Raw genomic sequence first — 13,776 nt, forward strand, 5'->3', positions numbered from 1 at the left:
GCTCAATTTCTGTCATTTATTTTTGATGACTCAGGGACTTCTTGGACTGGAAATTGACTGGTTTGCAAGCGTCAGCGAACTTTGCGGATTTTAGGGGAAGAGGCACCGTCAACGATCAGTAGTACATACACATAAAAAAAGAAACCCTCTATCAGACAGAAGCATAAGAAAATCAATTCCTACGAATAAAAAGGGATAAAGCAATTTCAGATTTTATTGTCTTTTGTTGCCTTTATGTTCTTGGGCATCTGTCGTTTTGCGAGTGACGTTTTCTTATAAAGGACTTTGAGGTAAATGTTTTGTTATGTTATAAAAGGTGTGATGAACAAAGTTTATTATTATTATTTTATTATCATTACTATTATTGTTATAAATATAGTGCATGTTCCTATGTTTAATGTTAATTTACATGATGTAATGGTGGCTATTAACTTTTAAATGCAGTAACTGTTTCTAGTAATTGCCTCTTTATCTATAGGTATGTATATTAATTAATAATCCAAAAGTATTTTTGAAAAATATATATTTTTCAATTGCTCCACTTATCCATTTAACATACATTAGGTGGTTGCTTATAACGTTAGCACGCACGCACGAGCACACGCGCGCGCACACATGGTGGCACAACCCATGGTGGGGACCATGAATGTCTGTATAATATCTCATGAAAATCCCTCAAAAAGTTGAGATATTTCAATCAGAGGCGTCCGGTGGCTAAACGGTGAACATCACATCAATGGGAATGTCCATGATTCAATTCAAGTGTTCTCAACGTTTAAATAACAGACATGATGCTATAAATACAATGATTAAATGAATGAGTGAATTATTTAAAAAATAAATAAATTAGATATCATTCTAGACCTCGACAGACCATTGAGCCACTCTGCTGACATGGTTTGGGTGTCATGATCTGCCAGGATCATGAACACTTGAACTTAAAAGAACCATTTTCACAGACTGTTGGGTCTTGTTTGGACATTCTGTACATGCGTTGATTTACGTTATTACCAGAGTTGATATCTTGAATTTGTGATTTCCTGTTTTACTCTGTAGCCATTTCCTGTTCTCCTGTGTGTTCGGTGTCTTTACTTTGCTTGTGCCTCCTGCCCCGGTGATTGTCCATACCTCTTCCTTATGTGTCTCACCTGTGTCTGGTTACCTGTTCCCATTTAGTCTCTGCCCTTCCCTTTGTCTTTGTCAGTCTGTCCGGTCTGTTCCTGTTTGCAACCTGTTGTCCTGTCGCACGTGTTTCCAGTCAGTTTGTTCCAACCTGTTCTGTTCCTGTTCCAGTCTGTGATGCCGTGTCTTGTTCCCTGGTTTAGTTTCTTTTCCATTTATTAAAATTATTATCTTATTGCACTCTGCATTTGGGTCCTGCTCCTGCATCCCCCAAACACAAAGGCCCAAAAAAGATTCGGTGAACTCTAAACTTTTGCCTCACTAGACTTTTTCTCAGGACTGTGTGGACCCGTGTAGACTCTCCCCCAGTTGTCCTACAACTGTCTGTATTATCAATTTATTCAACCTACATTACTTTCATTATTACAGCCTATGGACTTTTACATGATGTACAAATCGCTGCCACGGCTCTGTCCAGCACCAACCTGAAAGAGAAGCTCCACTACACCGTTACACCCCTGAACGAATTGCCAAGAAATCCATTTGGTTCACTTTAATTTACGCATTAATCCGATCCCCTCCAGCTCCCGAAAAGCTTTTAAAACCGTGAGAGGAAGTCGACATAACTGAGAAGGATGTAAAGTAAAAGTGACAGAACGTTGGTCTATCACAGGGATGAAAGTTTAGAGTCTTGCTGCGCGCCTGCCTTTCAAAACCAACACCTGGTGTCTCTGCAGACGAGAAGTCCGGACGTTTTCATCAAAACTTCCAGGTGTCCACAAATGTTGCCCCGGACACTTTCCAGAACTTTTCCTGCCAGTCCCCTGGTGAGCCCATGTGAGAATATAGCATCCTCTCCCCAGACCCCACAGAATGTTCTGGAAACGTTCCTGTTAATTATGAAGGTGTCTGACTCAGACAATCTCCTGCCGCATTCGTCAAACTTGAAAGACAAACTTTGGAAATTTGAAGCTAATGTCTGATAAACAGCTGATGTGCGTTTGTGTTTTAAATCCCTCTCCCCCCAATATGCTTAAAATCACCATAAAACAGAAGGTACTGTCACTCAATGATCAAGTCCACACTGACGACCCTATGTGGGAGTTCTTTGAAATATTAATGTTTTTCTAATAAATCTGCCAGGCTGATAGGTTTATTACAGAGATACTAATATTGCTGTATATGTCAGCCAGTGAGTAACTGCGGTACAGAAATGCCAAAGAATCGATAAGTTTACTCCCTTACATTTCCTGTTCAAGCCCGAGACAGAACCATTAAATCACCTTCTCAAAAACATATTCAGACTTTTTTAGCCAAAACTATTTACTGGATAAAAATGACTTGAATTCACGAAACACTAAAGTTACAGTTTCATTTTATTGATAATAGCAACAAGTCTTTTGGTTCACTGACAAAATGAATTACAGTTCATATTCAGATGTGCTCTGGTCCGTTAAAGCCAAGTTTCCTTCACGTCTAAAACCATTCCAGGAATTTTTTCTTACTTTCCCTGAATTTATTATGAAAACATTTAAACTCAACTTCCTTAGTGTTGATTTTATCTGTGTTGAGGGCGATTTTAAAAAGCACGATGTTCATTCCAACAATCATTATGAAAATACGTTTACAAATGAACAACTGAGAGGCATTTATGTCTTTGTCGTTTAAAACTGTTCAATAGAAAAGTCCACAACTGTACTGATCGTATGATGCCCTTCAATCATTTTCCCACCGCTTTACAAAATCTAAAAATAATCTCTTGCTTTATTGTGACACTCCTGGATATGAAGGCTTCAACATCTGTCAGTCAAATATGTAAAAAGAAAAGGATAACATGGGGAACAGATTCTGATTTGGCTTTAAAGGCTAAAAAAATGAACTGTGCTTTACTTTACTTGAATGGAACAAAGAGTGATGGATCCATTTGGACCAGGTTTTTTAAAAATTAACATCCTAATAAATATAGATGACACTATGTGGAATGCATAAATTATATCTATGAAGAATGAGTGTCAATGAGTGTCAATGAGATGCACAAGCAGCGACTGAGCGTTTCACAAGTAGCCTTGCTGGTGACATTGTTTCCTTTAGGATAATGTTTGCATTTTAAACTCCTCTGGTAATCCGACTAATACCTGAAGTGATCATCTGAGCTGTTGCTGAGGAGGACTACAGATGTGGAAATGGCAGAAGGATCAAAACAGTTTGATCATGCTCTCTCTGGACTTGCCGACTCCAACCCACTTCACTGAAATGAGAAAGAAAGAAAAAAAGAAGATGGAGATTAGAGATTTGACCGGCAGGTTTGGCAAAATGAAGGAAGACTTTGGTTGGAGTTTCTATACAAACCTGGCACTTGCAGGAAGTTCTCGATGAAGCGAACGTAACTTTGTGCCTGCGACGGCAGCTCCTCGAAGCTCCGAGCTGCCTCTGTGCTGCAGCACCAGCCGGGCAAAGTCTCGTACTCCACCGACACGCGCGTCAACACGTCCATGTTTGCTGCAACAGATGAATAATAGCCAAGTGAAAAATGAGACTGTGGTCAAAACAACATGCTGGACAAATGTCCTGTACTGGTGTCTATGGTCCACTCATATGCAAGAATGACATTAAATCAGAGGACATTAGAGGAAACTGGTAGAAGCAGCTGCAGTGTCCCACAAAGCTGAGACAAAGTTGTTTCATCCTCCTCTGCTTCATTAGTTCAACAATACAATTTGCTCTATTTGGCTCGACAGGCAGAGGGACTCAGGAAATCTGCACCAAAATAGATTTTCAAAAACACCCAGGATGCTGCATTTCCTGCTAGTAAAAGCTGACCCATGTAAAATAGGTCATTAGAGAGCATTAAAGCCATGTTCACTCACTCCTGTGAGTGGCAGCTCTGAAAATAATAAACACTTCACAGACGCTGAACCGTGTTTACAGCTACTTATTTTTCCCGTATTTAAAACATATTACGTATATACATATTTTAAAGGATTTTCGGGTTTAATGTCTTTTATATCACTGAAAATTGTACATTCTTAGATTGGTAAGAAAAGGCAGATTGAAAATGTTCAATTGGCCTGCAGGAACTTATGAAATGTATTTTTTTTTTTTAGGTGTTCTACTCAGTTGAAATAAATAATTGACCCATAATGAAAACAGTCATAACCCTGTTAAGCATTTAAACTAATGAACTAGTTTTTTTTAATCAAACAAAGCAGTGGTGATATTGTGGCCAGTATTTCTGTCTGAATATTTGACAGTTAAATCTGATATTTTTCAATGATGGAAGATACACAGCAGATTTATGAAACATAAGAAGAAGAATGACAAACCAGGGAAACTTGGCAGAGATTCTCCGTCAACTTTATAGGACACGCCCACTTTAATCTCAGACAGCGTGTCCAAAATGTCCAACTTCGTCAGAGCAATTCTGCAAAGAAAGAAGTCAGAGTGTCAGAGCACGTGAGGAAGTGTGTCTCTACACCGTTAGAGCAGGTGAGGACGACAGTCTGAAACTGAGCGACAGTTCCTTACGCAGAGAAGCCGTTGACCATGTGGGCGTATCTGACCAGAATCAGGTCCAGCCAACCACAGCGCCTCCTCCTGCCTGTTGTCACGCCAACCTCTCTCCCTCTAGACTGTAACAGTGCCCCCGTCTCCTAAAACACAAAAAAAACACACACAGTAAGATGACTGCAATGCTTAAGAAGAAAAAAAAACTAGTTTTCAAAAGCGGATTTCTTTACTTTCACAATCACCCAGAAAATTCTGCAATTTAATGGAATATCATGAAGATTCTGCATGCTTTGCTGTTTTGTATTTGTCGGGAAAATGAATTACAAACATCCTACTTCTAGGATACCCTTATGTGGGAGCTGCCCAGTACATGTACAACAACTGAGCAGCTCCACTAGAGCGGTTAGGTCAAAGTGCACGCAGGGTCCAAAATTTACTTTTTGACTCACTGGCCAAAGTGGCTGCTAGATGGAGAAAAAGAAATACAAGGGCCAAGCATTTTTCTTCTTATCCAGCCAAATTATTAAATTGCTTTTTTGTGTCGCATACACTTGTTTCAATAATTTGTTGAGAATTGTGTTGAATACAAACTAAAAGAGGCCAAAGTAAAATTCGAAGCAAAGTTATTTTAATATGTTTGTGTGTGTCTCCAGCACAGACAGAGGAAAGACGCAGAGCATCCGTAAATCAAAAAAGCCGGACAGACTGTCGGGATCGAGTTTTATTACGTGACTATTTTGGTACAAACATTTACCATCCGGTGTTGCAGAAAGTCTTCTGAGATTTACTCATCAACCAGAAACTTCATCCACATTTGGTGCTTTGGTGGATGTATGTCACTTGCAGAATTTTTTTTTTTAAGTTCCACAATTATATTTGAATTTTCAGATCTCTAAAGTGTATTCATTCATTTTAGGATTTAAAAAAAGTTTTTATTACAAAGATGACATGAATTCCCTTTTCCTTCCTGTTCAGTTATTTCAGATTTACAAGAAATGTAAATCTGTATACAACCCAAGAACTATTTAGAAGAACTACGTGTAGAAAAATATTTTGCCATCACAAACTTAAATGGCCATACATTACTTTAACTGTTCATTTAGACTTAACATTATTTTTAATCATTGAGCATGGTAATGAGCAACACATCAACAACACATAACCCAGTGGAGTGTGTTGGCTACCTGAGAGGCCAGTGTGATGAATTGAGCGTTGAAGACTTTTCAGCTCGTCAACATTGATCTCTAATTAGTCTTATCGACACATTTTAAAACCACTGCTCTCTTTTTACTCACATTATCCTGCTCCGTTGGGAAAGCACCAACGCCCACCCGGGTGGTGTACGCTTTGACGACACCGTATACTCGGCCAACGTATGACGGTGGCACGCCAAGGCCGGTGCACACTCCTCCCACGGTGCAGTTGGACGACGTGACGAAAGGATACGTCCCTGAGCAAAGACACGTCCGTTAACCCAAGGAAGTGAAAAGAAAACATCCATCCATCTTCTTAATCAATCCCACAAAGCCCCTGGTGCTCACCAAAATCGATATCCAGCAGCGCTGCATTGGCTCCCTCCACCAGGATCTTCTTACTGGGTCCAGTAAGAGCTTTGTGCATGAAGTACACACCATCGGTCACCAGAGGGCGCAGTCTCTCAGTAAATCCCTGAGGAAGTCAATTTATTATGCATGTCAAAAAAACAGTTTTCTGAAATATGGAAACAACTAAATATTGTTCAGCAATAAATACTTTTTTACAACTCATATAATGTTAATGTTAATATTAAACCCATATAATATCAAAACAGTAAAGAAATTATGTCACTGTAATGTCATTCTTTTCTATTCTTTGTAGCTGCATTACAGTGAAAATTATCTTAAACCAATAGCAGCATTAAAAATGTTATTTTTACACTAAACATGGGCCTTTTCACAGCAGACGCCTTTACTTGCTGCGGTAGGAAAAGCACATGTGTAACTAATAAGTTAACGATGGCTCCATTCAATTCAAGTGTCACCCGCAAATCACGGGCGTGGTTGGAACGGCGCAAGTGTTAGCTTCTCGCCAAAACAAAGCGTAATGCCTCCCACCCACTAGACGACTTTGAGAAGACACTGAAAAGAATTTTAAAGACTTCAGTCTGACGCCCTCTCATATATAAAGACAATTTGTCCTTCGTCACAGAGCTTATAGTCGCAGTCTAGCCACCAGCAGCTTTTAGCCACTAGTGTCCTAGCGTGTGTGCAATGGTCTGTACAGAAAATATAAGCCAACAAGAAAAAAAGAAGACACCGCAGAATGTAGCGACGACGGGAATACGTGCTGCAACATCGCATGGAGACTCCGGTGAAGCCTTGAAGGCCGCGGTTTTGAAAACTACTTGGTTGCGCTGTCCCCTGCTCTGTCCCCGTTCACGCAACCAGGTAGTTTCGAAACCGCATTACAAATGTTATTTTTCCTAAGACACACACGTTCACTAAACATGGGCCTTTTCACAGCAGACGCCTTCTCTTGCTGCAGTAGTAAAAGCAACAGGTGGAACTAATAACATTAACAATGGGACCATTTAAGTGTCACTCGTAAATTTTGTCGGCCCTGACTCTACAGAATGACATGTCCTCACCTTCAGCTGCGCCAGTTCACTGTCGATGTCAATGTTCAGGTTTGGATACATGGTCAGGAAATGTTTCGCCAACATACGAAACCTGCAACGACCACAGAGTTTTACAGCATTCAAACTGGCTCAAAGATCCTTCACACACCCCTTTCACAACATGGTGTACAGGACAGGCAGGGTGGCAGCAGTTTTTTTGTGTACAATGCATAGACTGTTTATAAAGTGGCCAGGTGTTGCCACCTGCTGGCAAGAAAAGGTACAGAATCTTAAACTGTCAAAGGCATGGGTTATGTCCATAACAATTACATCTGATCACTGTGATACACTATGAACCAAAAATGATACCAGCAAACCAAAGCAAATGTCTTCAGTGTCTAAAACTTTATTTGAACTAGCCTATGAACTTGTATATTTTGAAAGGTATTATTACATTTAGGGAAGGAAACACAGCAGCATTTGGAAAGAACTGCTCCAAATTAAAAGACTTACACATGAAATGCTCAACAAGATTAAGATCACTGTCCTCCAAATTTTTCAATATCTCTTTGAAATATTAAACTTGGCAAGTGAATTAATATGCTGATTAGAGGTTCCATAGGCTTTTCATAAATAAAGATGAAGAAAAAAATCAAACTCACTTGTCTTCAAAAGCCTTGATATCTGAGACGAGGTCACAGATTCGCAGACCATTCCGAGCAGCCTTGGAGGAGTAGGCAGGACCGATACCCTTTTTAGTTGTTCCCAAACTGTAGAACAAACAAACAAACACAGGATAATAACCACAATTAATTATTTAGTTAACTGAGAACGATTAACTCGCACTTGAGAAAAGTGTTGTAGTACATATTAAAATATACATTTCACACAAATAAAAGGTTATTACACTATGCTTTAACCGATTAAGAGTTGATTTACTTTTTCCCTTCTTGTTGCTGCCGCTGCTGCTCCTGGATTCCATCAACAGCTTGATGGAAGTTGAAGACTGGAGGAGGAAAGAGGGGGCAGTCAACATGGACACATTTCTGATTGGAAAAACATGGAACGAGAAAAAATGTTTACTCACCGATGTGGGCACGATCGGAAATCTTTAATCGGTCCTCCCATCCTTGTAATCCTGCATGAAATACAATAAATACCTCATCACATGTTTGCACCACAGTAAATTCCTATTTGACCTCATCTATCTGGAAGGTATTACTGCCCAGTTTTAACTTACACCAATACAAATATAAACTCCTTTTTCAGACATTCCTCTCATGGTAATTAAGAATAAAAAATCCAATGCATTTGATAATGTTGCTAGTCTGATCTTTGTACCAAGTTACATACAAGAAATACATTTTATTAAAAATTGTAAAATTACAACTGTCCTATTTCACAGCAGACATTTTACCCTGTGCCTGTTCCTGCTGTGACATGACAAAATAATAACTGGACAGAGGCCGACACTGCCAAACAACAGCATACCGACACCACCGCATTTCTTCCAAGTGGAAAAAACGTACCTTTTCCTTTCAGCAGGTTCTTTTCAGCCTCCTCAAACAGACCGGGAAGGTGTATAACCACGCCGTTGCCTGCAACGCAAGATTCAACAATCCTGTTGGGAAATTGTTTCATGCATTATCACAGGAAATATGAATTATGAGTAACAAAACTGTTCCATGTTTTCCCAGAGGTTTTATTTATAGAACACAGGCTATCTTGTTGCCTCGTCACTATAACAACGGTTCCTTTAATGTTTCTTCATTTCATGACAGTGGGAAAAAAACAGTCACCAAAATGAGGAAAGACAAAATTAAGAAAACACTGGGTGGGGGGGGGGGGGGGGGGGGGTTAAACCACCACCTCAATGCAAAGAAATGTAACTATAATCGTCAATTCCTGAATTGAATGATTTTCCTTATGGGGATCACTAAACGTTCGTCTTATATTATCAGTTTTAACTAGATGTACCCAATTCATAATAAACAGTGTGAGTAAAGCAACATACTCAGTACTGTAAAAACACCTTCACTTCTTCCACTACTGATAAAGGCTACCTGCCGCGGCTTTGATGTCTGCCCTGATCGTAATCATGTATGGACATTTTATTGTTTTACTGTGGTGTTCATCTTTCCCGCCAGCCTCACGTCTGTGCAGACACAACACACACACACACACACACACACACACACACACACACACACACACACACACACACACACACACACACACACACACACACACACACACACACACACACACACACACACACACACACACACACAGGGATGGGATTGTCTGTACCGATGAAGGAGAGAGCCTTCTTGTTGAGCACGCCACTGGGCAGCAGGTGGAAGTCGTACTCCACCGAGTCCACGACCACGGTGTGACCTGCATTGTTGCCCCCCTGCAAACAGGACACAACATTCAGCCTGCTCTGCTGTGAATGGTGAGACATTACCCTGGAGGGCAGGTGAAACGGCAGAGAAGACACAAATCATCACGGAGTGCTTATAATGCCATGCTCTTCTATAACCCCACAGGGGAACAGTGTGTCCATGTGGCTCTGGCTACAAGATGGAACGTGTCTGCAATGCTGCGTTGCAGTCGGGTTTATCGTTGCAGTATCAACTGGGGACTCGGAAGTGCAGATGGAACTCCCCTGCGAGTCGGAATTAGGGCTCGGGAAAAAAATCAATACATCGTGTTCCGGGGTCCGAGTTCCGAGGTAAACTGGAACCCAGCATTACATAGCGACAGGCGACGGGCTGGAGTCTGACATAACGTCACACTGACTTGAAACCGTTATCAGTATTTCATTAAGGTCATTAGCTTGATTTAGCGACCAGGCAGGCAGACGGACAGAGGCCGCTTGCTAGCATCGACCACTTAGCACTCCAACATCCGGGAGGTTAGGAAAGGTTGTTGACGTCGGAGGCAGCTCATGAATATTAATCGGCCGCTAAACGGTAACGACTTTCGCCCAGACCGCCGTTACATTAAGCGGCCATTTTTAACAATAACAGCGACAACACCGAGCGAGACAAGTCAGTGTGTGTGTGTGTGTGTGTGTGTGTGTGTTTGTGCGTGTTTGTGCGCGCGCGCGTTAGCGAAATGCAATGATTTCATTCCACTGTGCGGTTGGTTACCTGACACCTGCAGACAATGTCCGCGTCCATTGCGAGCAAGTCCACAACTTTCCCTTTGCCCTCGTCGCCCCACTGCGCTCCGAGCACGACGGTCACTTTGTTCTGCGGCTCCTTGGGGACGCGCAGCGACGACAGCTGCTGCTGCTGGGCGCTCTCCCGCGGCCGCTTGACGACCGGCTCCCCGTTCAGGGAGACGCTCTCTCGCCCGTTAGCGCTCGCCGTGGTGATGTCGGACGCCATGCTGCTGCTGCTGCCGTATCCTGCTCCTACAAACCGGAATTTCGTTTTACCGCGTTTCTCTGCGTCACGGGAAGTGCGCGTCGGTCACTCCGCCACTAGATGGCAGTGATACATCTTGTCACCGTGTTTCTTCTTCTTCTTCTTCTTCTTCTGCAGCTGCTGCTGCTGCTTCCTTTTCTTTTTTGGTGGGTGGCAACCAGCGTTATGGTGCATTATCGCCACCTACTATGTTGGTTTGTGAGCCAGAGTTTTATACCCAAAACAAGAACCAAAACAATCAAAACAAAACAATAATAAATACATAAAAATGTAACTGTTGAATGAATGAATAAATAAATAAAATTCTTGGCATAAGTCCTGTCTCCTTCAAATAATGGAAAATAGTTTTTATACTCCGCCACTAGATGGCAGTGATTCATCTTTTCTCTGTGTTTCTTCAGATTATTTATTTATTTACTTACTTACTAGCTTACTTACTTACCTACCTACCTACTTACTTACTTACTATCTTACTAACTACACGTACAGTTTGTATCATTTAAGCGATAATCCAATGTAATGCCACTGCAGTGGTATTCACAAAGAGAACACGAACGCAACATGATTCACTCCTCTTCACTTCCGTCTCTGCTTACTTTTCTGTCGGCAGACGACAGCTCGTTTTGAGTTCACGAGCGCCTCTCAGTTCTAAGTTTGCCTCCTTTTTTTCGCTCAGATAACCACATTTTAATCATAGGGTTATTGCTTTATTGGGTTTGTTTATGGTCGTTTTTATCCTCTGACAACAGAACAGACCAACATAAATGGTGGTCTCACCCAGCACTCTAGTTTTTACAAAAAAAAAAGAAAAAAAAAAAGCAATATCATTTACCCTGAAAAACAATTAATCAAACGGCATTTTTTATTGGTGCATTTTCCAGTAAAAAAAATTAGCATTAAAATATAGAACACAGCAAACAAACTCACACAGCACTACCTGCAGCCAGATATTGTTCCAGCTCATCTCCTCTCATCTGTCTCGTCCTTCAGGTGTTATGTTTTGTTGTATTTATTTGTTTTCTTACCAACTGTATGTAAGAATCTGTAGATAGATTACATTTTAAAATTAATATGTATCTGTGGTAATTTTGCGTTGATATTCATTGTTTGATATTGATTGTGCAAACACTAGATTTGTTTGCAGGCTGGATTTAGGGTTAGAGAGAGGAAATTCTGTTTTGCAACGTCATATATCATGAAACATATATTATTACATCGACTTCCTTGTTCACAACTTGTAATTTGTCAGTGATATGTATTTTTTAAAACAAAATTTCCTAATTTGGGATATACAGTATCTATCTATCTATCTATCTATGTAATCAGTTTCACATCTATCTACTGTATATATATATATATATATTTAATTCTGTTGTGCTTGAGCAGACAAGGCCTCAGTAAACGTTTGTACTGAGGTTACTTCATCTTTTAAGAACTTGCACGTGTTAATTCATCATCATTATGCTTCCCGTTTCATTGTGTTTGTTTAAACACGTAGGTTAATTATTAAAGTGATGGTTTTCCAAGCCCTTTGAGGCTAATTCATGATTTGTACTTGTGTGCGATATAGATGAAATTGTCTTGACTTTCTTCGGCAACACATTAGGCTCATACTCATCCCAACAGTGGACCAATGACAAGACTCGTCAATGCAACAACATTCAGATCTATTTATTGTAAAAGATACTTTAAAAAACAAATACCTTTATTTAATGTTTAAACCACATGAGTTATAGTTCACTCACTGATGTTCCAGCTCCACGAAAACCAAAACCTTCTTGAGTTTCTCTGTGCATGTTCAGAGGGAAAAACGCAGCAGTGCCCTACAGAACTGACAGGCAGATGCTATGATCACTGGCTGTCAATTCATAGGTCATCGCCTCGTGCCCCGTCGCTCGTCAAGCTGCCTCCGCATGAAATAAAAGCAAACACTTTTACAGTGAGGTTTCGTAAAAAGGAAATAAAGGAGCAGAAAACAGCATCTAGGTGCAGGGCTTCATGTTGCGTCAGGCGGCTCTCCGCAGGTAACAGCGACTCCACTGGAACAGACGCAACTTCCACATGGAGTTGCTGTTACACCCAGCGAGCACCAGAAATCTTGTCGCTGACGACAAACGGCAGCGTCTCCAGTTGTTCTCTGAGGCCCCCGAGGTCACACTCACCGTTTTCCTGCAGGCCAATTCGGTGTGGAAATGTACCTGAGACGAAAAAGCGAGGGAGAAAGAAAGAGGAGGAGAAGCGCAGAGGTCAACCTTTAGGATTTGGACATGGAGGCAGTTGCTTTAGTACGTGAGGAGTCTCGGCTGGCGAGTGACTTTGACCCCCGGCTATTTCCTCCACCCAGTTTTATTGCCCCGAAGAGTCAGCATCATTGCTCACGCTCGTTTCCAACTGGCCGGCCAAAGGGCCAAGGCCTGTGTAGATAACACAGATTTTATGGCAGCTGTCAACATGAGGGCGCTTTTCAATTTGTGAATTCAATGGGTGTGTCTGACCTGTGTACCTGCAGGCCTCACATTTCCTGCTTGTTTTCCCCCCTGACACTTGTCTTCATAATTACGAAAAGATTGGTTTTATCAGTTTGACTCTTAATCTTTTCTTTTTTCCTCAGAAAAAAAAATTCTGTTACACATTTATTATTTTTATTTGGCCTTGTTCAGCCTTCAGAGTGATAAGTCGGTAGACTTTGCCTCGCAGTAAAACACTGCACACAGGAAAAACAGAACAATAAAGCAATTCAATGATTAGCGGCTGTGTTCGACCACCTGTGCTCGCACTTGATTGGTTTTTATTTCTGCTGAATAGACCAATCAGACGGCACCTGTCTACTTTCTGCCTCCTCGAAGAAAGAAACAGTTACATGAATTTGAAAATTACTACAATTACACAAAGTTTGTCTTGTTCAACACAAGTAATACTACTGGCCCTTTCCAAATTTATATACATTTTCAAAACGTCAATGCTTTATCCATTACCGTGCTTGAAAATGTACATGGAAATGTAGTTGTAGTTGTGGACTTCAGACTGATAAAGTAAGGAAGATTTTGTTGAACAAAACTTAGTCTCTCCCTTAAAATAGACCTTTTTCATGACAGTACAACAAATACACAGGGGAGT

General features: G+C 40.9%; 1 protein-coding gene across 1 annotated transcript; it reads right to left on the bottom strand.

Annotated features, from left to right (window-relative positions):
* Positions 1-2,480: 2,480 nt before the first annotated feature.
* adssl (adenylosuccinate synthase, like) lies at positions 2,481-10,770 on the bottom strand. Its single transcript, XM_035626376.2, has 13 exons — positions 10,381-10,770; positions 9,536-9,638; positions 8,755-8,823; positions 8,313-8,363; positions 8,165-8,231; positions 7,888-7,995; positions 7,256-7,337; positions 6,171-6,297; positions 5,925-6,079; positions 4,648-4,772; positions 4,446-4,543; positions 3,472-3,621; positions 2,481-3,370 (listed from the first exon to the last, which is right to left on the bottom strand). The coding sequence occupies exons 1-13, from the start codon at positions 10,618-10,620 to the stop codon at positions 3,318-3,320; spliced, it is 1,428 nt and encodes a 475-aa protein (XP_035482269.1). The 5' UTR covers positions 10,621-10,770; the 3' UTR covers positions 2,481-3,317.
* Between the last annotated feature and the right edge of the window lie 3,006 nt (positions 10,771-13,776).

Source organism: Scophthalmus maximus, chromosome 2 (assembly GCF_022379125.1).
Source record: "Scophthalmus maximus strain ysfricsl-2021 chromosome 2, ASM2237912v1, whole genome shotgun sequence".
Taxonomy (NCBI): Eukaryota; Metazoa; Chordata; class Actinopteri; order Pleuronectiformes; family Scophthalmidae; genus Scophthalmus; species Scophthalmus maximus.